This window comes from Ciconia boyciana, chromosome 7 (genome assembly GCF_034638445.1).
Source record: "Ciconia boyciana chromosome 7, ASM3463844v1, whole genome shotgun sequence".
Taxonomy (NCBI): domain Eukaryota; kingdom Metazoa; phylum Chordata; class Aves; order Ciconiiformes; family Ciconiidae; genus Ciconia; species Ciconia boyciana.
The window spans coordinates 1305289-1329950 of record NC_132940.1 but is presented as its reverse complement, the minus strand read 5'-3'; the positions used below and the strand labels follow the sequence as shown (position 1 = coordinate 1329950).

Here is a 24662-nt window from a genome sequence, read left to right as displayed (position 1 = left end):
GTCTGCTTTTATTTAGACTCACTTCCTAGTTTTCAATTGCTAACGAAGAATGCTTACACAAACCCACCATTACTATTCACGGATGTATTTTTCTTAGAAAAGCACATTAGCCTGAAACTTAACCCATCAACACTTCCTCCTTAGCCATTACAAATGTCACTGATCTTTGATAAAGCTGCACAGAAATACTTGTTTATTTCCATAGGCAGCAATTTACCTGACCCCAAGGACTACAATGAGGGCAAGGGAAAGATTTTCTAGTGAAACAGCAAAATTTCCTGCTAGGGCACTGGAGATAATGCTACCCCCCACACCCACACAAACACCCTACTCCAGTAAACCCACACCTTTTTACTGCCTGAGCTTAATCTAGCTTGGTGCCTTATCAGTGGTGGACCACGTTGAGTTCTAATAGCTTGGTTCTAATTTATTTGCCGAGCCTTAAACTTAAAAGGATCGGCTCCAGTAACTTAAAAGAGGTACTGTGTGTCATTTATAACAGGCATACAAAGACTACCACAGTCGCTGTGCCTTTGTATTTTAAAATGTAGTAACCAAAATAATTTAAACATACCGCTTGCTCCACAAGCTTTCTGAAGAGATGACATGGAACACATACAGAAGAAAATACCTTGAAGTTTTGTAAAAGCTCATTTTAGATGTGTTGCTGTTGAAATGCAAAAGTATTTTCAGCACTTAAAGAACTGAAACAATCTGAAAATTTCTGATACATATGGCCAGGTAAGTGCACATACTGCCCTTCTTGCACTACCATAGGAGAACAACCACCACAAAATAATCTGTTAGTATAGGTAATAAAGAAAGATTTGCTTATGTATGCGAGAGAAAGCACTCACTGCACAGTTGACTCACAGGTTTTATTTACACTTGTCTACAGAATCATTTTGCCTTACATTTTATCTAAGCCAAATGAAACCATAATTTTCCTTTGTCTGTAGCCTAGCATTTGCTAAATTTAAAAACTTTCATCTGTTAAGTACAGCAACAATTTTAATACAAAGAACAAGGAAAAAACCAAAGGCTAACAACATAGCATCTATCTGATCTGATTTTTACAATTTAGTAGTTGGACTTTGAAGTCAGAGGCACAGTTACAAGACTAACCTGCTCTTGTGCAATCTACACACATTTAGCATTGAAATTAGATATAAAAGAAAGCATTAAAGAAGAAACTGCATTTTTTCTGCAAAAAGATTATCAAAATAGTTCTACACCAAAAACATTTTGCTTATATACCAGTCCAAAAGAAGTTTCTTAAAAAAAAAAAAATAAAAGAAAGCAGAATGTGGTTTTTAAATTTTGCTCCGTTTGTTTTTGTGCAGTTCATTTAAAAAAAGCAGCAGTCAAAAATGGGTTTGGAAGTTTTACTACTGAAATAAATGCAGATATATTGCTGTTTGCTTGCTTGAAAAGAATAATGTTCCTTAACATACTTACCTTGTGATGGCACTGACGATACTTAAACCTTTCTTAACCAAACGGAGCTCAAGAGAGACCAAGTTTTAATGTGATATTGCTAGTAAAATAGGTTCAATAAAGCATTTTAAGCCATAAATTATGTTTAAGAGAAAAAGAATGATCGATGAAGAACACATTTAAGATGTCAGAACTTTCTACAGTTTATTAATTCTCATTTTTAAATAGAAATAAAATTCAGATACCTTGAAAATTTTAGTCAGCCCAAAATGAATTTTACAGACGGCCTGCAGAAGCTTCACTTGATTCCAAGAAGCTAGTTCCACATTCCTCCATCTCAAGAGCAGTTCCTAAACGATCCTTTCCTAAGAAAGAATCGCAGAGTCCAGGGTCCATGCACGTGAAAATACCATAGCCAGTACCCACTGCAGAAAGGGCACTTCGCTGACTGCAGCAAATAATTTCTAGTGACAGGCACCGGCAGCTATGAGACTCGAGCAACGGAGCAGATAGCGCCCGATGTCTCAAACAGCCTCGCTTCGAAGGAATGAAGTCTAATTCACTCTCTACAGAATCGTATGATGGACTGGGTGTTTAGTAGCTATGTTGCACCGAGCACAGCTAAAGAGAAAGAGGGGCATCCATCTATACTGTTACTTCAACACAGAAAAATAAAAAATAATTAGACCTAAGTACTCACTACTGTCATCCAATGGGTAACACCACCCCTACAGCTACGCTAATCTTTCGTGGTCCCATACGAGCTACATCAAACGAGCTCAGAGCTGGATGCAGAAAGCTCATGGGTTCTTCCTATATTCCTCTGATCCTTCTTTGTTCATTGTCACGTGAAGAGCAGAGTTATATTAGAACATATCCAACCTGTGCCTGCTCATACATATGAGAGCCAGGAATCGAGCAACTGAGTCTTTAAAAATACTAAAAAAAACCCCTTACTCAAATAATAAAACTTCACACCTCCTCTGGGGAATTTATGGCTTAAAATGCTACCTCACTTTTTGTTTCATGAATGAACAAAGCTGCAGTTTTCCAGAAAGCAAGGACAGACATGCACCTCTACTAGCAGATTTAGCACTTCTGACCAAGTAAGACACCAACTTCTTAAAAATGTCTCATGCACTGACTGGATTTTTTTTTTTTTTTTTTTTTAATGTGAGCTTTAATACATTATTTCTTTTTAGAACTTGTACGGGAACCAGAATGGGAAGATCCAGATGATGATCTGCGGCGTCTGTAAGATATAAATGGAGAAAGCATGCAAAGAAATAAGTTGAAATTAATTTTAGCATCCACTTTGAGTAGTCTGTATCCTATAATAGCTGGAAGCCAAGTATATCTGATAGGGGCCTTATAAGAATATAGAAATAACTTTAAACCACTTTAAGCTCATGAATGTGAATTTAATACTAAAAATGTTAAAGTCTAATACTGAAAGTAGAATACAATTTCTAAATGCAATATTTACTCATGAAAATAAATCAATAATGTACATGTTAACACTTTCACACACTGAAAGAATGGCGACTCAGGTCTTTCTATGGAACATGCTCCTAGCAGGAGGAAGTTTCATTGGAGGGGCGGGGTGGGAAAAAGCAATTACAGAGGTTTTAATAGGAACTAAGAGTAGGGGAAGTGACAAAACTACTTTTAGTATCAGAATAACTGATCAGATTCAATTCTCTCCCAGTGAATCTAAGTCCTTCAGAAAAAAAAAAAAAAAATCACACATTTAAATACACCCATTCTTATTCTACATAAACCCAAACCTTTCGGGTGACCGTGATCTCGATCGTCTTTTTTTGCGATCACCAGATGAAGAAGATCTAGAACGACTTCGCTTCTTGCTTCTTTCGGGGGAAGATGATGAACGAGAGCTTGAGTAAGATCTTTTTCTTGGGGTGGAAGACCCCCTGTAGGACCTGGAGCTGGATCTTTATTGATCAAGAAATAAATCAGATTTAATTCTGGTATAATATAGAAAGAACAAAGAAAGAACAAAAAAGAGACAGTTTTCATGAACACTCACTACTCTATTTACATCAGTGTTTTATCAAGTAAATTTGTGGATGCTTTAATACTTACTCCTTAGTTATCTGCCAATAAAGACTTCTACTGCTGTGGTAGTTTTCTTAATAAAATTTCGCTAAATAGTGCTTCTTGATATAGAGACCACCAATGGTTTGGAAACCTCGTTCCAGCATTCACCAGAATGACGCGTTTTGACAAAGAAGCGATGGGAGACTGGGACAGGAAGTAGCCTACGTAAGGACCTTCCTCAGTAGTTAAATTCACAAAGCAAAATGGCCTGAAAACCACAGATGTAATACTGATTTAACAGTGTTTCACTTCATATTAATGGATATTTCACATTGGAAATTGTAAAGTAACGTTCATCTTACTAGAATAGTAAAAGCCCTCAGGTGTATTTACAAATCTCAGAATATATTTGGGTAGAGAGTAAGACCTTCCACAACCAAAATATTTTGAAAAACCCACTTAGAATACAGTCATTTTGGCATTAAAAAAACAAAACAAAACAAAAAAAACAAACCCAAAAGAGCCAGCTTCAGCTTCACTTACAAGCACTCAAAAATCACTTTGATTATCTAAAAACACCAAGAAAAAAACCCCACTTGTGGAAAAAGTAATAGAGCTAGGAAAGTCCTAAACTGTAATTTCAAAATTATATAAAAACACCTAACAGGATTTTTTTTTCAGTAAGCTGAATAAAAAAACCCAACACAGTGTATGGTGTTGGTAAAATATTTTCAGGGCTCTCATAGTAAATAACAAAGCAGTCCTACTCCACACAAGCTCATACACTGAGGACACTCGGTGGGTGCCGTGTGGCACAAGCGAATAACCCAGCTCAGCTGACGAGTCACTTCAGCACCTAGCGGGGGCACAGGCACCCTTTTTCCTCTTCCTAAAAGCATGGATTCCATCTCGCGCTGACCCTCACGTGATAATCCATAGCACGTTTCTGCCACCAAAGGGCGGTGGCACCATTTGTGAATGGTCTTCCCAACTCAGACTTCCTTATTTACAGTTTTAAGGTTCTCTGCATGCATGGAGGTGGGACAGTTCTTCATTCCATCGCAAAAGGAAAGTCCTGCCAACAGGACACCTGTGCAAGGACACCTCAAGGAACTGACAAGCTTCTGTTACTCTTCCCCGCACAGTTCAGTTACTGCCACACAGAAAACGTCAGCTAGCTCAAACTCCTGTCAGCTTCTCGCGTGATTTGCTATCACCATTTTTATACATTCCCCCCACGTTTATAAAGATAATGGCAGCACTATCTAGTGGAAGTTAGATACGTTAAATAAGTTATCACTAAACACAAAGCCAGAAGTATAGCGTGTTTTCTAATGTTCTTCCACATCAAGTAGCCAAAGTGGAAACAGTAAAACCAGCAAAAATTACTGAAGCAAGTAAACATGCATTCAAATTCTTCTTCCTTCAAAGTGAAGATCTGTGGCGTCCACTCGTCTAGCTTAGATCAGACTTAAACTCTTCAACCAAAACCTCGCATTCTCAAGAAATACATCTGTAGTGGTAACAACCTCGTGCAGAGACCCCAGGAATTCTGACTTCCAAGATAAAAATGAGTTAATGTTTTTTGACCGGCATAATTTTACGATGAAATCAACAAGCAGTTGGTTCTTCTGCCCTTTTTTCTCTCTGCAAGGAGAGAGTGCTACCTCATTCACCTTGATTTCGACCCACGAGATCTAGAGTGTTCTCTGGAACTGGAACGAGATCTTGATCTGGAACTGGAAGAACTTCTTGAATGGGACCTGAAACAACATGGAAGATTTTTTTTCCAGTGTCTGACTTGTATTTAGCAGAGTAGCTGCTACTGTTAGCTGTAGAGACAACGATGTATCAATACAAGGTGGCCTAGAGTCACTAAAGAAGTGACAATTTCCTCCTACTCCCCCAGTATCACCACAGTACATTTTAAAACAGGAACTTTGACATAGTAAGATGGTGCATTAAAAAAATTTATGAAGTCAGCTTTTTATTACGTTTCCTAAAACAAAGCACAAAAATTAAACAGGATTGCAGTTATTTGGCAAAATGAAACAACTGCGTATCTGTGCACTATTTCATGAAATCAACGCCTTAACTTTTAATTTGTGCCTTAACTTGAAAACCATCAGTTTCTTTGAAAAGCAGAGTAGGTAAGAGTATTAGGACTAGCTAGCTCAAATTTTGCCCAAGTCAGTTCTCAGAAGCATTCTGTAAGCAGTGTCAAGTTTTTGTCAAGATTTTCCCCTGCATTAAAAAGTAAGTAGTAGTTAATTCTTGGCTAAAATACGGATGTATCTAACACTACTTGTAACTAGTCAAAATTATTTTCAAATTTTTTATGTTGATGGATTTCCTTTAAAGCACAAACCACAAAAGATATGTAAAAATGGTAGCAGACTTGCAGTATCCATTGTAAAAAGAAGGCATTGCAATCAAATTCTAATAATCTTTTCAGGAAAAATATATTACACGTGCTGTCAATCTCCCAGTTTATATTGTTACCATGCCTTTTTCATTTCACTGTGCAAAACAAAAGCAGTATGAACACATGCTAACTGGAAAATATATTTAAACCTTTTTAAAAACCACAAAGAAGTATCCACAAATGGCAACTGATATTTCCAATTAATTATCTGTAGCTAGAAGCAAAAAGTTCAACAGCAAGTTGAAAGATCCCTAGCAAATTTCAGTCATGACAAGCTACTTTTTACTTTACTGTTAACATTTATGAATTAAGGAACAAAATTAGGGCCAGATGAAGTTCTTCTGTCTTCTTTGACCTTCCCACCCCTGCACCTAAGAACTGCACTCAAATGCAGCCCGTACTGGCTGCATACTACCCTCACACAGGACAACACAGCCACTTCCTCAAACATCTCACTTCATTTACAAAAACTGCTGACAGCCAGTCAGCTTAGTCACTGTTATTTACTTAGTGCTCCTCCTTGGAACCACGCGGCAAATCCACGTCTCAAGACGGCATTTGAAGGAGCGGGGAGGCTGACAATAGGTATTGTGAAGAATGTAATTTTTTACAGAAGAGGCAGCATGAAAAAAAGCATGACAGCAATGGGGAGAAAGACAAAACAGAGACAGTGGCTGACATCTGGTTAGTGTGAGGGTCTGAAGAATTTGGGCAGCGACACAGCGGTGAGAGCAGAGAGGTGCAGTTACAAAGCTGGGAAGACTGGAAGAAACTTGAACTTTAGGTATGTGAACTTTATGTATAACCCTATAAGCTAGTACCGATTTGAGGTCTTAAACCTATCAGTATCATCCTTGTATTAGTTGTAAGGCAGCTAAAAAGCTACAACATGATTTATATCACATAATTACAAAACATTTATCGATTGTTCGTATATTACTGAATTAAAATAATAATGTGAGATCTTAAATCTTCCCAGTAGCCTTTTTTTGTGGCCCCATGATCAATATAAAACTTTAGGGTTATTCTGACAACGTTGCCACTGTACTTAAAGCTCTGTCACTTGCCGTCAAACTAAGTTCAAGTTTCTTGTCTTTATTTCCAGGACATTTTCCATTCTGTCCTTTCACTGAATCTGTCTGGACTGCATCATCACTGCCCTCTTCTGCCACCTCCTCCCACTTCAACAATACCACCCCTCTGCTTCTCTGTTCAACGACTCTACTCAACATTGCTAAAAAAAGTTCACCCATTCAATCACATATGGCCAACAAGCCTAAAAATAAAATTGAAAATAAGTTATATTTTAAAATTTATTTGAAGGATTCAATTGAAGTGTCAGCTTAAATTTACTAAAACAAGCAACAAGACATACAAAGCCTCCCTACCAAGGATCCACAGAAGGTCAGAACATTATCTACCTGTGTAAATTCTGTACATAAAATTGTTAACATTATTAAACTAAAACTGTAAGGCAATCAAGAAAAAAAAGTAAATAAAGAAGTTAGATACTGACATTTTGCCTGGCGTTACCCTTGACCTGTACCCGTTTACCTGGACCTAGACCTTGAGCTTGAATGAGAGGATGAGCGCGATGAAGATCGTGAGTGGGAAGATCGAGACTTAGAACGACTGCGCCTATTGGATTTCTTTTTCTTATTAGTGTCCTCTTCTTCACTGGCATCAAGATTATATTTTGAAAGGTCAGCATCATCTTCATCCTCATCCTGAAAAAATGCAGATATACAAAAAATACTTAAGAAGTATTTTGACTGTTTTCTTCAGTTAGTGTTTTTTACTTATTCTATGCTTTATTTTGTGATTTTTTCCAACCTTTGAAAATCCTGCTGTCAGTGCATTTAATGACATCCAAAAGTTTTAAGAGTAAACAGTGACTGAAAATTTGTGTTTCAAAGCAAACTATTAGAAAGCTGAAAAAACCCCATCTGAAGTCCCATTTTCTGTTATTTAATGAAGTTAATGAAAATACAGACATTCATTTTTACCGGTTACTTTAAATGAGTGCCTGGAAGAATTTTCAGACTCAAAATCTATAACCATAGCACAATTCTGCAGACATGCTTCATATGCAGAATTTGGTGACTGCTGTGTTAAAAATAAACATATACACATGTCTCTGCAGGACTGTTGTCCAAAGATGTGGACAATCCAACATGCGATGATCATGTATTTCAGGAAAGGTGAAAAAATATCTGAATATTTTATTCCATTTTATAAAAAAATAAATCTGATGTAGTTTCAAAAGGCTAAGAGTAAAATTCAAGAACATTCCTTTTATATGGTAACCATACATAAAGGTTCCAAATAAAGATCTCAAAATTTTTGTTTCTGATCTCAGATAAGCTTTTATTTTTCTATGGTTTTAAAAAAATTATACATCTTCTACATTTAGAACAAAACAGAACTTGTGCACATACTTCACAGAAGCTGTAGGCACCATTATTCTGATAGCTACTCCTCTACATGGCTCTAAAGGCAGCTAAAAATACAGACCAAACCTTACCTACTAATACTAAACAGCACTGTAGTAATAATTAAAAAATAATTGCTAGAAAAAAACCTCAAAACACGCTACCTCATCCAATTTATATTTGGAGAGATCTTCATCCTCATCCTCCTCATCTTCCCCTTCAGATTCCTTATCTTCTACTTCCTTCAGGATAGATGCAGGACCAACCGGCTTCCCTCTATACTTTTTCTTTTTGCGTCCAAACTAAGAAATTTTATTCCATTAGAATACGATTTAATGAAAAGTAATTTCCAACTGTATTTTTTGACAAAACTTCTATAAGAAAATAAATACACATCAATTTCAAATAAGGTATTGCTCAAAGGGAAGGAGAAGTAGCATGAAACATCAATTAGCAACAAGAAACTTTCTAAAGAGATGCTTGTCTTCGATACAATTAGTACCCACAGACAAGATTAATGGAAATCTGAATTTAACAAAAGAGTATTTTATATTTGTGTCTAGGGGATATCTTTATAAAACAATGTTGAACATCTGGCTGAAAACAACATGCATGACCCTGAAGCCAGCTCCCTAAGAAGTTTAATGAACTCAGCTTGTACGAGTTTAATTTGAACTCATTCTTAGCTTTTAACCCCCCAAAAGACAAAACAGATGCATTCACTTTCAGTTCAAAACTTTCAGACTCGAGCATTTGACAGATGCATTACAATGTATTTCTGACGAGCGCTCTTCCCCATAAGGAAGCCAAATGCAAATGTATGTATCCCAAATAACAAATCACACAATACGCGTCTCTCCAGAGTAATACATGTACCTAATCTTACCTCATCATACTCCCCGTCTGATTCTTCACGTTCTATATATTCAACATTCTCTCGTTCATTAAATCCTCCTCCGTATCCTTTAAAAAGGGGTAAAACAAGACAATCTCTTGAGCTGCACCAAATTCAGCTACATTAAGCACAAAGTTCAGAATACACTTTCACAGAGGTTCCGGAAGCCTTCAGTGGATTTATAGATATATGCCGTAAGAATGTAATATGATCTCAAGAGGAACATGAATTGTTCCCACTCACGTTTATTAAATATAGTTCCTCAGAAACCTAATTGAGAAAATGGATTAAGACACATAACAACACAGAAGCAATAGCATTTAAAAGAATGGAAAGAAAAAAAAAACCATCAGGATTATAGCTGTGCTGAGCAACCAGCTTCCCAGAAGAGCTCTGGCGGGACTGCAGCGCCTGACAATTGCCTTGGTGTGGATAAACACAGGAGGATAAACACAGCCCCCCCCCTTCCGAGGGGCTAGAATAAAGGCTACTGGCCTCGAAGACCAAAATCCCTGCTCTGAGAGGGATTTCCTGCTTTCTCAGGAAAGCAGGCCATGAAACGTGAGGTGAGGGCAACACTCGCTAACTGCTTTCCAGGCTGCTGGCGTTGCTGCAGCCTCTTTGCCACAGCCAGGTCCCATGTGCAGGCAGCCTCCTCGGTGGCTTCTGGGCACGCCAGTCTGCTCCCATATCGCAATTATTCTGTGACATAAGCTCATATATATATCTATATATATTTTTATATATATATCTCCTCAGGGAGCAATTCCTGTAGCTGCTCTGAATTGTACAACTGCAAGATTTGCCTTAAGAATCTTTCTACTCCTTTTTATAATGTGAGTAGAAAACTTCAGCGTCTCATTTTAATTTCAGCTGACTCTGTCATTTACTGCAAGAGTGTGCAACGCGCTAGGCATCCTGCACAGGACTGCAAATTTACTCTGAAGGACACCAGAACTCGAAAAATTAATTAAATACTAAAAATATCTAATTATATGAAATATATGAAATACAATTACATATTATTCTTTAATATTTTTTACAATATTAAATAAGAATATTAAATAATATTCTTTTTCCTTTTGAATAATAAGCTCTGTGCTCTTCTCCATGCTTCTTTTTTTATATGTATTAGCGTTACACTCTATGCATTAAATTCTCTGCCTGACCTCATCTGCAGCGGTAACAGTATAAATAGTTGCGACCGCACTGTAAGGATATCCTCTGTTCTAGTTACAGCTGGGTTCATTGTTAATGCAGGAGGAACTTAAAATGCGTTACAGCATGACCAAACCTCAAACCTCGTTAAGAGATAACAGTCTAATCGATACAGCCTTCCAACACTGTTCTTGTGACTGCTGAGTCCTCTGTAGATGGACACTATATATACACTAGGCCTTTTGGAGTTTAATAAAATGTTGCATTACTCCTTCCAAATGTCTCAGTATCAAAATCAAATACAGAGGCAGTTTAAGCTGAATATTTGTTGACTTTCCAAATGAAACCATCACACACTTTACACTTTTACTTACTAAAAGTAATCAAGTCTAAGAACCTACAGATTTATTTACATATGGAAGATCATCCAGCTTTGCTAGTTCTGCTGTGAAAACAAGCCCTTTTATTAAATTAGATTGTGATTTATAAAAATAAATTTCCTTACAGTAACTTGAGTATTTTAAAACCATATACACCTTACCTGTCCTTTCCTCCAATTTAGCGTACTTTGGAGTATTACACATATTACATTCTGATCTTCTGGCCCAGTTCACATTACCACATCTTCAGAGGCAAAAAGAACAAAACAGAAAAAAGGAACATTTTATTTCAAATCAAAAAGCCTAAGTGTTGAGGCAACACTTAAAAAAAAAATCATAAAGTTGTATTTGCCAAGTTTTAGCAGTGATGTGCAGTCACTAGTACAACACAACGGACTCCAAGGCCAACAGCCACCAAGGCACAAAGAACTGCAGGAGAGTCCATAGGTATTTCACCAGCACGAGGATGACGGGAAGATGACCATACTGGACAAATCAAGGGGAATGACGTAAAATTAACAGTGAGGCAGACAAGTTAACAGAAGTCAGACTACACAAAAAGTGTCAAAATTCCTCATTACTCTCCACTAGTGGCATTCACAGTTCAGAAGAGTTAACAAAGAAGCTACCACAGGAATAAAGCTTGTGAGCAGTCATCGACATCCACCGATGCACAGCTACAGTTATATGCTTCCGTTACTGCATTTCTATCTTACAGCGCCCGAAAAGGCCACTCATACTTCATCCGTCTGTAACACTACCACCAGGATGCTGCTCGGTCCCAAGAGGAGAGCAGGAGGTCCACAAGACACAGCCTAGCTACGAACTTGGAAAGACACCACAATCCTGAAGCGTGCCATCAAGTGGATTCCCTCAGAGACCGGGACCCACGGCGCTGCCCAGGAAACCTGCCTGCCTCGTGCTGCAGAACAGCGGAAATGGAACCCCACCAGGCTGAACACAGCTAAGTTCTGACAGAAGAAAATAAAAAAATTCAGGTTTCACTGGTCAGATGGCTCACTCAATCAGCAAAACCTGAAACCCCTAAAAGTGCTCCAGAAAATCTGAAAGCACCTTTCAAAAATCAAAGCATTTTATTGAAGTAGTCCTTTTCTAATTTAGATCTTAATATGCTCAATTGATGGCTTGGAGAAACATCCAAGAATTTAACTATGTAACTCACTGAAGATTTAGTGAGGGTTAACAATAAAATACAATACTGCAATGACGGTGTTACTGCCATTTACGCGTTTCTTCCGAGCTTTAGAAGTGTCTCGGCTTATCAGAGAAAAACATGAACTTTTACCTTTCTAAGCTTGATTTTTTTTATCTTTTTCCAGACATGTTAATTAACTAACTGCTGTCCAGCAAGCAGAAATGAATGCTATCCTCACAGCAAAACACTACTCGTGGAACAGCTACGGGTTTTGATCAGTACTTTGTACTGATCAGTACAAGTAAATTTATACTGCCAAAATTAAGTATTATATTGTAGCCATGTCGTGTGGCTCTAAGAGAACACTCTGCATTTTTTTACAAGGGCATACGTTTTACACTGCCAGTCGTTAGCACTGAAGAGGCCACGACTCTTTTCAGCAAGCGTCTTTCCTATTTCAGTCCCTCCAGCTTTCATCATTTTGGCTTCTGTCGTTTTTTCTGGAAAAGAAAAAAAAACAAAAAGCAAACAGTTCTCAAACGTCTCGCTTTATGACTGATTAAAAAGATTCAATATTCTTTTCTTTAAAAAGGGCAGAAGTAGACGAGGAGAAAAAGCTGGATCATTTAAGATACTCACCTCTCCCACATCTGTTACAGCTGGTTCTTCTAGCAAAGTTAACGTTCCCACACCTGAAAATAAAAACAGAAAGAGAACGAAGACGCTGGGCAGCTGAAGGCTGGAAAAGGCGCACACACGAGACTTGAAGAAAAACGCCTTTCTATTTCAAACCGGGTCTGCTCCAAATTAAACCCCCAAGTTTCTCAGGCCGTGCCCGACGCCGGGGCGGGCCGCTGCCGGACCCGCCGCACGACAGCGGCCAGGAGCTGCGGAACCCTGCAGGGAAGCTCGCCCCGGAGCCGCCCCGGCCCGGCGGGAGGGCGGCCGCGGCTCCCCGGGGCCGCCCGGACCTGGCGCTGCCCCGCGGGGCCGTCCTGTCCCGTGCCGCGCCGCGCCGCAGCCGGACCCCGCGGCGGGCGGGCGGTGCCCCCCGCGCTCACTTCTTGTCGGGGCAGATCCAGTCCCCGTCGCTCACGCGGAAATTCTTGGTCGACATCTTGGGCCCCGCCGAGCCGACCGAGCCGAGCGCCCAGCGCCGCCGCCGCGGAAGAGGACCGGGGCCCTGCGGCGGGCGGGCTGTCCGCCGCGCCTGCGCCCTGCTGCCGCAGCGAGCGGGGCCGCCTCCGGGCGGGATTTTGGTCAGGCAGCGGCTCGGCCGCCTCAGCCCGGCCGCGGGAAGAGGGCGCGAAGGAAGCGCGCCCCCCAGCGGGCCGGAGGGCCGTGTGCGGCGGCGGAGGGCGGGGGGGACCGACGACACACGACGCATGCGCAGTGCGCCCCGGCGGTGGCCGCGGCCGCCATGGGCGGGCTGTGTGCCTGAGGGGAGGGGGCGGGCGGGGGGACGGGGGCTGCTCTGCGAGGCGGGAACCGGCCCGGCGGGGCGAGGGAGTCTTCGTCAGCCCTGGCAGTGTGACAGTCGCTCGTATATGAGCTCGTTTATGCATGGCGGTTTATTTTCCTGCAGCTGTTGCTGTGGCTCTGTCACCCCAAAGTCCCAGGGACAGAACTGCCCGGGCTCCTGACGAGGAAAGCCTGCCGGTGAATTCCTGCGTGTACACCTTCACTTCAGGAAAATAAACAGAGAAACCATCAGCTTATGTATAATGAAATAGATATATAATTAAAAAAATTAAATAAGGCCTCACTTTCACAGGCGAGAGAGCGCGCAAGGTTCAGACTTGTTTCTCAGTGTGATGGCCCTAACGAAACCCCCATAAGACCATACAGAGGGCATTAAATACGAACATGACAGAGCATCGGTATAAATATTAATGTTAGCATGTTCAAGTAAATCCATTATTTAAAAAAATACTTCAAAAAATGATGATTAAAAACCCGTTTGGTGGTTTGCTGGTGGGTTTGTTCCGGCCGCGGGATGCCAGCCCCCGTTCCCGCCTGTGCCCGGGGTGCCCGTGGCCGTGCCGGCCGAGCGCAGCCACGTCAGAGCAGCACCGGCACCCCGGGCCCTTGGCAGCTTCTCTTTCAAACCACCACTGACCCCCCTTCCTTTTTCTTTTTGGACTGATAATGGTGCGGCAAGATCTGCTGCGCTTAGGTTGACCAGCGTTACCTAATTAAGTACACGCAATGTGCTTATTTATAGCACTTTCGTGGTGGTTTTTATTCCCTTTCCCTCGCGTGCTGTAGCCACATCCTGTGGAAAAATCATCTGGAATCTGGTTACGGGGCTGGTTTTTATCACATCCACTCTCCAGTTCATGAGGCAAGATGACAGCGTTATTGCTATTTATTTATACAAGTATAAAACTGCGTGAGTGCACTGGAAAAATGTGTTGGGGTGTCTGGTTTGTCTGCCGCAGAGGCTTGTGTACAAATTCCCAGTTATGAAATGTCCATAATAATCAGAAAGGACTAAACCTGCGTTTTTGTGCAGCCGGAGGAGGTCCCAGGTGAAGGGCTGTGCTGGGATTTTGAACAAGGGCTGTGAAAAATCTTGGTTTTCTCTACTCCAGAATTCGAAGAACAAGGGGAAGGTACCAGACGAACAGGAGATGGTGGCTGGGCGGCCGCTGCAGAGCTCACCGACGGGGACTACAACAGCAACAGGTCCTGCGCTGCACTTGTGTTTGTGTGCACGGCCTGCTTAAGAAGGGGTGCTTCACAGACGGGCAGTGCAGCCTGCAAAATTTAAAACCTCGATTAGCAATTTTTTTTCTCAAAACGACAATCCTTTATGGCACTGAAAAATCAATCTAAGCTTAAATGAGAGATCAGGGGCTTAACGCTGTAGTAGATGGCAATAAATCTTCTTTGGTCACTTTGTCAGCACGGATCTTTAAAATGAAGTAAATAAAAAAGAGCTGGAAAAAAGCTGGAGAATGCAGAGTGCCCGGAAGGATTCACTCCTGCCATCCTATGGTGTTTAGTCAGTACACCAGGTGGCACTTTAGGAACATACATTTTTCCAGGTGCTGTTGTTATTGCAGACTAAAAGCCTGCTTTTTTATGAAATTCATGGGAGATATTTTAAATATTGAAGTATTGATAACTCTATTAAAAAAAAAAAAAGCATCACTGTCACCGTGCATGATTGGCACTGGGAATTGAATGCAAGACTGTTTTTGAGTTGCACGTGGTACAGAACATAAAGCTGGCAAGGGGCATCAAGATCCCATAGTACGTTCAGAGCTTCCACAAGCAGGACTTTTCCACTGGCACCTGCCTTCTCCAGCAAAACAGGCGTTACCCAGCTGCTCCCCCGTTTTTGCTTGGGTGAGGCTCTGCTTGTGTCGGCAGGATTATAGGGAGTAACCAAACCCAGAACTTGGCCCCTGGAGGTTAATTCCTTCCTGTGGAGCTTCAGGAAAGACCTTTCAGAAGTAACAGGAGTATCAGTCATGAAGTGTAATAGCAGGGAGACAAAAAACTTCCGGAGCTACAGAATAAATTAATGTGTCATGGAAGGTTTTCTTCACCCGTAGTATGCTTCTGCTTATTAAAAAGTATTGTCCAAAGCTGGTATGGTAGAAGAAAATCGGTATCTGTTGACTTTAGTAAGAATTGGATTGAATTTCAGCGTGCTTAGGAGAGGCATTGTTCTGAAATCCTGGGTTCCTACTGAAATCATGGTTTGTGAATTCATTACGGTACTCTCAGAATTTGGGTCTCTCTCCTGTTGGTGTCTGCAGAAACACCAAAGAAGGGGCAGAGCCTGTGCAGAAGATTTCACGGCCTTTTTGTGGCTTCCATGCAGCTACAAGGGTCGACTTCTGCAGAACAGAATTTAAAATGAGCTTGGAGGATACCTCTCTTTATCTTGAACGATAAAATCCTTGTGCTGTTCAGGTCCGAAAACCCCCCCTTTATCAATGACTTCAAGGACAGGAATTTGTTCACAATCCCTGGATTTCTCTTCAGGGAAATCAAGGCATGCAAAACTTACTTTTTACATTAAGAGATGGAAGAGAATATGCACTGTTTTAAACAGAAGCAGAGGCAAAACTGCCATTCAGCTGATAATAATCTCAGGCTTAAATATTTTAAAAGCTACTAAAATATACTGAGAAGAATATTTAAGTGGTACTTGTTTTCTGCGAAAGGCACCGTCCCAGAGGAGCCTCTGGCCAGGCACCCGCAGCCAGAAGTTTGAAGTGGTCAACCGCATTTTGGAAACAGGACCTTTCCCTGTACGTGCAGAGGGAGTGTTTCTGTAACTTCCGTTTGTTCCATTTACTTCAAAACCCGGATATATTAAAAGCTGAAAAGTCAACTGAGGACTGAAAAAAAAATATTTCTCTTTTAATTTATGAATAAAAGCAAGGCCCAAGTGGACAAGATCTTGGACAGTCTGGAAGGACGCTGTGACCAGACACAATCTGGTGCTCAACTCAGTGACGACATAGGATATTCCCTTTATTTAATAAACCAGTTAGCTTTACTTAAAGGTTTTTGATATGCTGGTCTTCTTTTCCTGTGTTTCTTACCCAAAGTTTCATCTAAATATCTACTCCCCATTTCACAATAGCTTATGAACAATTTTATTGGATTCCTGTTTCTATCACAATACATTTTGGCTTCAAATGTGGGTAAGGAACTGATAATAACCAAGTAAATGAGAAACACATCACCCATCATTTTAACATAATGAAACCGAACAGTTGAGAATGAAAAAATGTGCAGAAAACTATTTAATTGGCCTGTCTCTAGACAGCCAATTCCTACAACAAGCCCCGAAAATCAGTTCTCCTGAAGAAAAACTAAGTGGTACAAAGGCCAGCCAAGGTCGAAGTCAGGTAATTAAATGAAGGTTGCCTGCGCTTCATAGCTCTCTAATTCTGCTTTTCATGTCCCTTCCTGCTCTGATGTCTGCATGCCATGCTCTTTATTAAGCAACTTGGGGCACCTAGGCTTTTAAGCATCACTTTAAAGCACTTAATACACTGTTGATGCTTTCCAAGACATAATAATAATAATAATAATTATTTCCGATCTATGAGTTGAGTGCAGTGTGCTTCCATCAGGTGAAATCTGACTATTATGAAAACCTATTTCTGTTGATGTAATTGAACATACACTAAATTATACCGCAAAATAGTGTTTGACTGTTCCTTTTTCAAAGCGCATCACAACTTGACAGATACTTGTTTAAACAAGAAATAGTGAAAATGCGGTGCCGATGTTAAAAAGTGCAAATGCTGTAAACCATTCCAGACACTCGCGGGTTTGTGATTTACTCTGAAATCCAAGGACCGCTGTGCTGGAAAGTGGTTTTAGGACGTACCGTAGCATCTGGGGAGTTGGTCTTCCAAAGTTTGTTTCCATTTTCAAGTGTGACAGACGTGTGGTAATAGAGTTTTTCAAGCCAGCGATGGGTACTGCCGTGTCGCTCAAGCTGACGTGCTTTTGGAGGAAAGATTTTCTTTGACATGTGGCCTTTACAGAAGGTTAGACACTGCTTGTCATTTAATAATTTAATAATTACAGAATGATTTGAGCCTGCTGAGAGTACATAAAATCACAAAATAAATGTTTCAAATAATAGTTTAAATACGTTTGGTTTAGTAAGAGTAGAGTTGGCAAACATTCACTAAATCATTTAAGCGTGGGGCTAAGAGGGACTGGAAGAGGTCGCTTAGTCCGCTGCCTCGGTTCAGAGGCACAAAGAGACCAGTCGCGACAGCTGCTGCTTCTATCCCAAGCCCGGCACTGCCCGTCCGCGCTCCGTACGCCGTCCCGTAATCCCGCCTCCGCCATTCACAGCCAAGCAACGAGTAGCGATCCGAAACGCTTCTGAAAGTCTTCCTTCTGCAGATGAAGCGGACTATTTCTGTCTTTCCATCAGCTGATACGAAGAAGCCTGATACCGTTCCCTTCCATTACCGTCCTCTGGCACGTGTGAAGGGACTGTTCCTCTTCTCTGTACTGAAAACAGGGGTTTTAAAAACCTTCCTCCTAGGCCTTATTTTTCGACCATTTTTGTCGCTCAGCTCTTGGCTATCCCCACCAACGGCCCCCTCCCTCAGTGGAGCCTGAGGGTGCGGCTGCGTACCGCGCTGTAGCTGAGGACTCTGCTGGATGCGGCAGAAGGACGACTTCATTTTGCTTTTGTGCGAGGCTATTTGTGCATGTTAAAATCATACTTTTTTTCCCCAAGAGCTTCACAACATGAATACGTCCTCAGTTTATGATTCACCATAGGTCAATGCCTTTGGCAGTACTGTTGCTCTTCCACTTGTTCACTATTTAAGGCTTGTATATTTGATTTCTCCCTTCAAAGTCTGATACTTTGCATGTGGTCCGAGTTGAATTTTTTTAAAATTAATTTCAGATCAACTCTCCAAAACCCAAGGTAATTCCAAATACTTAAGCGGTCTTTCAAATTTCTTTTGATTTTCGTTTTGATTCAGTCTGGATTGCATTTCCTTGACCCGTGCACACGAGTGTCGCACAGCCTACGTCACCGGCTTTTCTCAAGTGAAGGTAGAGCATACCTGGATATTTCCCTCGTACTTGGTGGGCACGCTGAATGGAGTGAAAGGAGGTTTGACATGACACGTGCAAGTTTTGTTTTCACAGAAACCTTGTAGCTTTTTTGGTACTGGGTATGTTATTTGCTGTTGTGCCATATATTAATTATTTGTACATGTCATTAGTAAGCCAGTAATGGGAAATACTTTGCCTAAACAGCGTGTGAAACCACCTCAGCTTTAAAAGGAAAAGCGTGCGTGTCCATTGCTGTGACACCTTGCCCACGTGCTTTGCATATGACCCTTCACATCCACCACCATCGTGTAGTTTAGAAATAACATGGAGTTTCAGTAGTCAGATGTGCAGGGACGATGAAAACGGATCGTGTTTCATCATCACATCTTTACTCCAAACCAATAACAATACATTGTCTAACCGAGCTCTCACTGCCCTTGACAACAGCCTTTCCTGCAATCAGAATTGTGATAGAGATGCATTATTTTCTCCAGCAAATTTTACCTGTCAGACAGTTGTTTTAGTTCTAGTGCTCCTTCTCAGAAATAAATAAGGACTCATGATACACTTCACTCTGTTGACAGGAAAAGCCAAACATGTATTTGCCCACAATTTAGTTGACATTCGCGATACAGGTTAGGATTTTCTTTTAGAGCCGCAGGAGATCTGGTTTAGATTTTAAAACTTAATCTCCAAAGCAGATGTAAGATAAAGTAACGCTTTCCTCATCATTTAGAAGTAACCTGTACAGGAAAGCTGTATTTCTGGGTACGCGAAAGGGTACAGGTCAAAGTGACACAGTCCGAGGACTGACACTGTATCTCCAAAACATTGGAAGAATTACTTTTTAATGCAGCACCTAAATATTCTGTGGCTAGCTAGATCTGACAAGTAGATGTCATGCCTGACAAAATCCAGGGATATCGAAGGTTCTTCTAAGAGCAACTAAGGTCAATGCTCTTTAAATTTAAAACTGATGTATTTTTTCCAAGATTTTCTTTTAAAAAGGAGCCAGTTTGGAAGAACACCAGTTGCCGTGCCCTAGCCAAGTACAGGTTGAGAGGAGCGGTGATGATTCCTTGTTAATATGTTCCGAGATGGTGACTGTCAATGCAGGACAAGGATTCTCTGACTTGGAGGATAATTGACAGCATCAAATAGTTATGGATTGATCATGAATACATTTAGGTAAAAATTAGAAAACACAGTCTAGCCGTCCAAGAATGAAGGTCTGTAATGGTTTTCCAAATAAAATCGGGGAAGAAGGATTCTCAATCAGTGAAGACGGAGCTTGGTAAACATATGGAGAGGGTTATTTGATTTATCGGAGGACTTACTGGAGAGGGGAAGCTATGTCTGTGGTATGGGAGTTTCTGAGCGTCACATACCCTGGCTCATCCCGGGAATTTGAAAGGTACTGGCTCATCGTTTTCACTACGTTGTGCTGCATCAGCGCGATGCTCAGGGTTCCCCTTGGTCACCTGCGGAGGTCCCGGAGTATTTTTTGCCCCCTTGGCAGGAGGATTCAAGGCTGCTGCTTCTCCCAGCTTTCTCGGAAGAACTAACTGAAGATGATGAGATCTGGATGCAGGAGGAAAAGTTGCTCGATTCACTTTTGCTTTTGGAGGGTTGCTTTGCTTGCTTTTCACAGAGCAGTGGAGCAGTCCAAGACCTTAAGGATTTGACATGGTCGGATGGAGAGCATGCCTATATTCCACCCTATGTTTTTTAGGTTTTGGATCAATGGCAGAAGTTCTTACAACTTCCATAACTTTGTATTTCATAGAACATATTTTGCATATTTACTTATAAATTTAGAGTACTTGGGAAATCTTTAGTCAACGCACCTAAAAGTCCGCCACCAAACTCGTCCTGCTGCGCTTCCCTCTGTTTTCAGCAGGAGACAACAGCTTCTCGCGAGGCTGGGTTACCCCATGGTTACCCAAGACACTGCTCTGCAGTTGCCGGGTGCTGGCTTTCTCTCACTTTCTCTTCTGTCTCCCTCCTCTTTTTCTGACCCACTTTGACGTCTGTCAGGAAAGGTCTGAAGGATTCCTCTCTGGAACCAGAGGAGTCTGTCAGACAAGAAAAAACCCGGAGACTTGTCATTTGTTCCTTTTTCAGCAAGTTGCTGGTGCACCACGATCTCTGCAGATCATTATGTGAGGACACCGAGGCCTCCTTCCTCCGGTATCTCAGTGTCTCTGGAAAACACAAAAGGCATTTCCAGTACTCAAACCTGACGGTGCAGGTGAGCGGGGGACTGGTTATAATGATGACACGTGTGTGATGTTTGAGGAGGATGATGTCTGGTGGGCTCTGTGCAGGCAGCGGCTCTGTGCTCCCGTGTCACTGAAGGAATAATAAGGGTCCCCGCAGGAGAAGCAGAAGGCATACTCTCTAAACCTGCTGCTTAAGGGAAGATGATGTGCTTAAGAAAAATATACATAAACAAGCCAATATTTCTAATTTTCAAAAGGTATATTTGAACACCATGTAGGTGAGAGGCAGAATAAATAACGCCCCAATTGACAGCTATAATTACCGTGGTTCAAAAAAGCTTATTTTGAATACAAATTTGTTTGAGCAAAAGCATTTAACGGGCAAGTGCAGTAGAAATAAAGGTAAGGCATGTAAAAAGAAGATCTAATATGTATCTTTTAAAAGCCAGGTTGGAAAGGGTTCATCATTTAAGGAGTCATTGTCAAGCAAAACAAGATGTGATTAACCTTTCCCATGCTCGTCCTCCCCTGCTCTTCTTACGCTGCATGGTATCACCACTAATTAGCGTGCGGCTGGAATCGGTGCGACGGGACGATCTGTTAGATTTCCTCTGCTCACCCTCTCGAGGAACATGCGTCACCATGGCACCTGAGCACCTCGCTGCTGCGAAAGCTCCCATCTGCAGCAGCACAGCAGGGATGTTTCGCTCAGACGTACCTGGAGGGCTTCAGAAATTTCCAGCTCGTTGTGGGGATGTTTCTTTGCTTCGTCAAAATCTTTCATTTGTCTTTTCACAGATTCTGCCCTTGTTGAAATCAACAGCACTGGGTGGAAAATTTTGCAGATCAGCGTTTACTCCTAGAAATTTGGTGTTAAGTAGACAAAAGTGTAACTTGCTCACAGAAATAATTAACCCCTTCACAACCAGTCAATTTTAACCATTATTTTCTACCGTGTACATGTAAATAAAATGTATTTGGCAAAGTATCACTTACTTTGGCATTCTCTCTGTAAAAACAAGTGATATAGTTCAGTCGCATGCATCCCAGTTGATGGAAATGTGCCAGTAGTATATTTAAAGGGTAAGGAACAATTCCAAAAGAAACTACCTAAAAGTTTTTGTACTAATTTTGTCGACAATATTACTATTTTGAGCTATGTTTTTGTTAATGGACATTGAGTTGTAGCAGTTTAGGACCCTGTGTAGGCTGCTGACCCCTCCTCCGGCTTCTGAATGGTGTCCTTGCACCTGTAGTTCATTTTTGCTGTTTTGCTTTTTGCATCTTACTGAAAGGAAATATTTTGCTGCTTCTCCAAATTCTGTTTTGACAAAATAATAATAAAAAAAATTAATAATTTGGTTCAGGTAAGGAACTGAACAAACGCAAAGAGTGAGTAGTCAGGAGGGGCCTCCAGGGTTTGCTGGTCATTTTAGAGGCGCATCTATGCAATCTGATTCTCAGGATGTCCAAGGAAAACCATGAGTGTTCTTCCACTGCCAGAGAATTTGTGAATTCTCAGACATTGCTGCTCACCAGACAGAATGCAAAAGCAATTTTGTGTCCTCATTTTTACAGCCAATTCTGCTACAAATTTGCACATTTCAGTGAAGACAGTCTCTCTTTTTCCAGAACACTCAATTACAGTAACATCAGACACACAAAGTCATTTTGACGTGTCCTATTTGCAGAGAAATGAATGGCCACAAAGGAGAATTCTTTTTTTCCCCCTCTTCTTTCTTTTATTGTAGAAGAAAACTCTTGAGTAAACTTTGTTTTTCCTTAAATTGCAATTACAAATAGAATAAGGAATTCAAAGTGCAATTTCAGTTCACATCATGCTTCAAACCAACATGCCGCACCAAACCAAACGAAGTCAAGTGCATCCAGACTCGGAGCCCACTCCAGAGAGGTGCTGGGTCTCCTGGTCAGAAGCTAGAGAGATTTCAGTGGGCTGACATCTCAACAGATAAGTGCTCTGCACCTCCACAAGACAGGACTTTTTTTCCCCAAAATCTTCCTGAGATTTATTAATCACACTTTTCCATGAAGTTGGATCAGATCCTGCATTCAATGCAAACTCCTGGCAAGCGGACAATCCAAATACTGAGTGAAGCAGAGGCGTGTATTTATATATGTATGCAGAAGGGATTTCTGGAGGTCTCCCACCTGAAGCAGCTCTGTCGCCAGTATGGGATCAGGCCAGCCACGGCTTTATCTGACTCCAACCCTAACCCAACAGCAGATCCCAGTACGTCCCCTTCCCCCAGAAGAAATAAAAGCCCACGGGTCCCTCCCGGGGCCCTTGGGGAAGGTGGAGTCCTCACCACAGACCACCAGCCTGGCCTTACAGCTGCTGCCACAGCCGGAACGTGTTTGCCCCAGAGTGAGCCCTGGCAGGGCGCGTGAGCCCCGCTCCCAGGCTCGCACCGATCCCACCCAGCCTCCTCTCCTTGCTCCTGCAGCTCCAAACCCTGCCTCGGCCAACAGCAGAAGGGTGCTGGTTCAACACACCTGGCTCCACTTAATGCAAGTAGAAACGAATTTGGTCCTTATTGTGTTAGCAGCTATGCTTTTTTGTTAACGACAGAAATTTTGAGTGCTGTGCAAAATCTCTGCGTTGCTATGGTTATAGCACAGCCATTCCCAGAGTCTCCCCGAAGTAGCCAGAAATGAGAAAAATCCAAGGGACACTACGAAAGTAATTCCCAGTAGCATGGGGTTTTCTGATGCTTCCCCTGCTGTCAGTGGGGGAATGAAGGTGGCAGACGAGGTTGGTGCCATCGTCTTAGTTCTAAGTAATAGAAAATTAATTTACAGCTGGAAACTTTTCAATTTAAATTACCTGCCAGGAGGTATCCAACTTAAAACTTGGGGGCTAATTTCTACAAGCGCGTGCAGGTTTCCCCCCCAAAGCTAAAGCTATCCCTGTATGCTCTTATCTCCCCTCTTTCCTTCACCGTTTTTTACCCAGCTTGTTCACAGTCTTCTCTGGCTCTTTCTCTGCTGTAAGCACAGCAGAAAGGACGATCCCCAGAATCATCGTTACCAACAAACCTGTGAAGTCCCTCTGCACCAGGCTGCGAAGTTGCTCCTCCGGTCCCTTGGGCGAGGAGATGCTGCACCCACACGCGCCCACCCTCCCTCTCCATCTGGACGACCTGTGGGTCTCTGGCCTGGCACCCCAGGCCACCGCAGCGGGTAATTGCTGGTGCGAGGTAATGGAGACTGACAATTTCATCTTTAAGCTATTTATCAGTTGGTGCTCGGCACATCAGGTGTCACAGGAACATGACAACTCTTGTCAGGGAAACAAGAGAGTCCTGTGACAGGCTTTCAATTGAATTTCTTCACCCAGCACTCCCAGCATTAACACTACGTTAAAACAACTTCATTCATTATTCAAAAAAGGAAAAAAAACCCGGTGAGATCCTGACAAAATATATTTTTGAATCCTAAAAATGCACCTGATTTTGCTTCTTCGGTGCCTTCAGAATAACCTGTCTGGGTTCATTAAGAACCGCTTTATTTGTTGCCAGCGAATAAGCTAACCACGGGTCATTCTGCCAATGTGTGGGAGTCAGTCGTTTGCTATGAATGATTCATAACTCAGGCTGCTTTTTAATAAAATGCTCATGTTAAAATTCTACATATGCTCAGAAGGAAGAAATAAAAATTCCTCTCTATATTTTCATTAGAATTTATAATAAATGACAACCCGGAGATTTATTCTCTTGTATGCATGTCCTTTCTGCAGATGCACCATACTTGTATACAGGCTTCGCTTGGCTGCCCACCATCCCTAAAATCACTCTGTGATGTTGCTCCCATACAGACATTGGAGAGAGACAGTTAAGTCTGACTTTTATCTCATATTAAAAAAATACTGACATAGAGGAAGAAAAAGTAAAGGCTCCAGGAGGTGGCATTGTTCG

The 24662-nt window shown here is 41.6% G+C and overlaps 1 protein-coding gene across 3 annotated transcripts; it reads right to left on the bottom strand.

The window, feature by feature from the left end:
* Nucleotides 1–859: 859 nt before the first annotated feature.
* ZRANB2 (zinc finger RANBP2-type containing 2) lies at nucleotides 860–13174 on the bottom strand. 3 transcript variants are annotated; one of them, XM_072867373.1, is made up of 10 exons: nucleotides 13003–13168; nucleotides 12581–12633; nucleotides 12333–12441; nucleotides 10947–11029; nucleotides 9239–9315; nucleotides 8517–8654; nucleotides 7475–7647; nucleotides 5172–5258; nucleotides 3225–3389; nucleotides 860–2689 (listed from the first exon to the last, which is right to left on the bottom strand). In XM_072867373.1, the coding sequence occupies exons 1-10, from the start codon at nucleotides 13056–13058 to the stop codon at nucleotides 2626–2628; spliced, it is 1005 nt and encodes a 334-aa protein (XP_072723474.1). In that variant the 5' UTR covers nucleotides 13059–13168; the 3' UTR covers nucleotides 860–2625. The 3 variants fall into 3 exon arrangements, with proteins under 3 accessions (XP_072723474.1, XP_072723475.1, XP_072723476.1); XM_072867374.1 differs by lacking the exon at nucleotides 860–2689 and adding an exon at nucleotides 3541–3763 and having other exon boundaries at nucleotides 3250–3389; nucleotides 13003–13174; XM_072867375.1 differs by lacking the exons at nucleotides 860–2689; nucleotides 3225–3389 and adding exons at nucleotides 3408–3422; nucleotides 3541–3763 and having other exon boundaries at nucleotides 13003–13174.
* Nucleotides 13175–24662: the final 11488 nt, after the last annotated feature.

What these genes read in the sequence shown, in the direction of transcription:
- ZRANB2 (XM_072867373.1), bottom strand. Translation starts at nt 13,058, where the DNA reads ATGTCGACCAAGAATTTCCGCGTGAGCGACGGGGACTGGATCTGCCCC. An exon ending in AACGACTGGCAGTGTAAAAC is followed by an intron (nt 11,030 to 12,332) that starts GTATGCCCTTGT and finishes TTGCCTCTGAAG; the next exon opens with ATGTGGTAATGTGAACTGGG. An exon ending in CCAAATATAAATTGGATGAG is followed by an intron (nt 7,648 to 8,516) that starts GTAGCGTGTTTT and finishes GCATTTTTTCAG; the next exon opens with GATGAGGATGAAGATGATGC.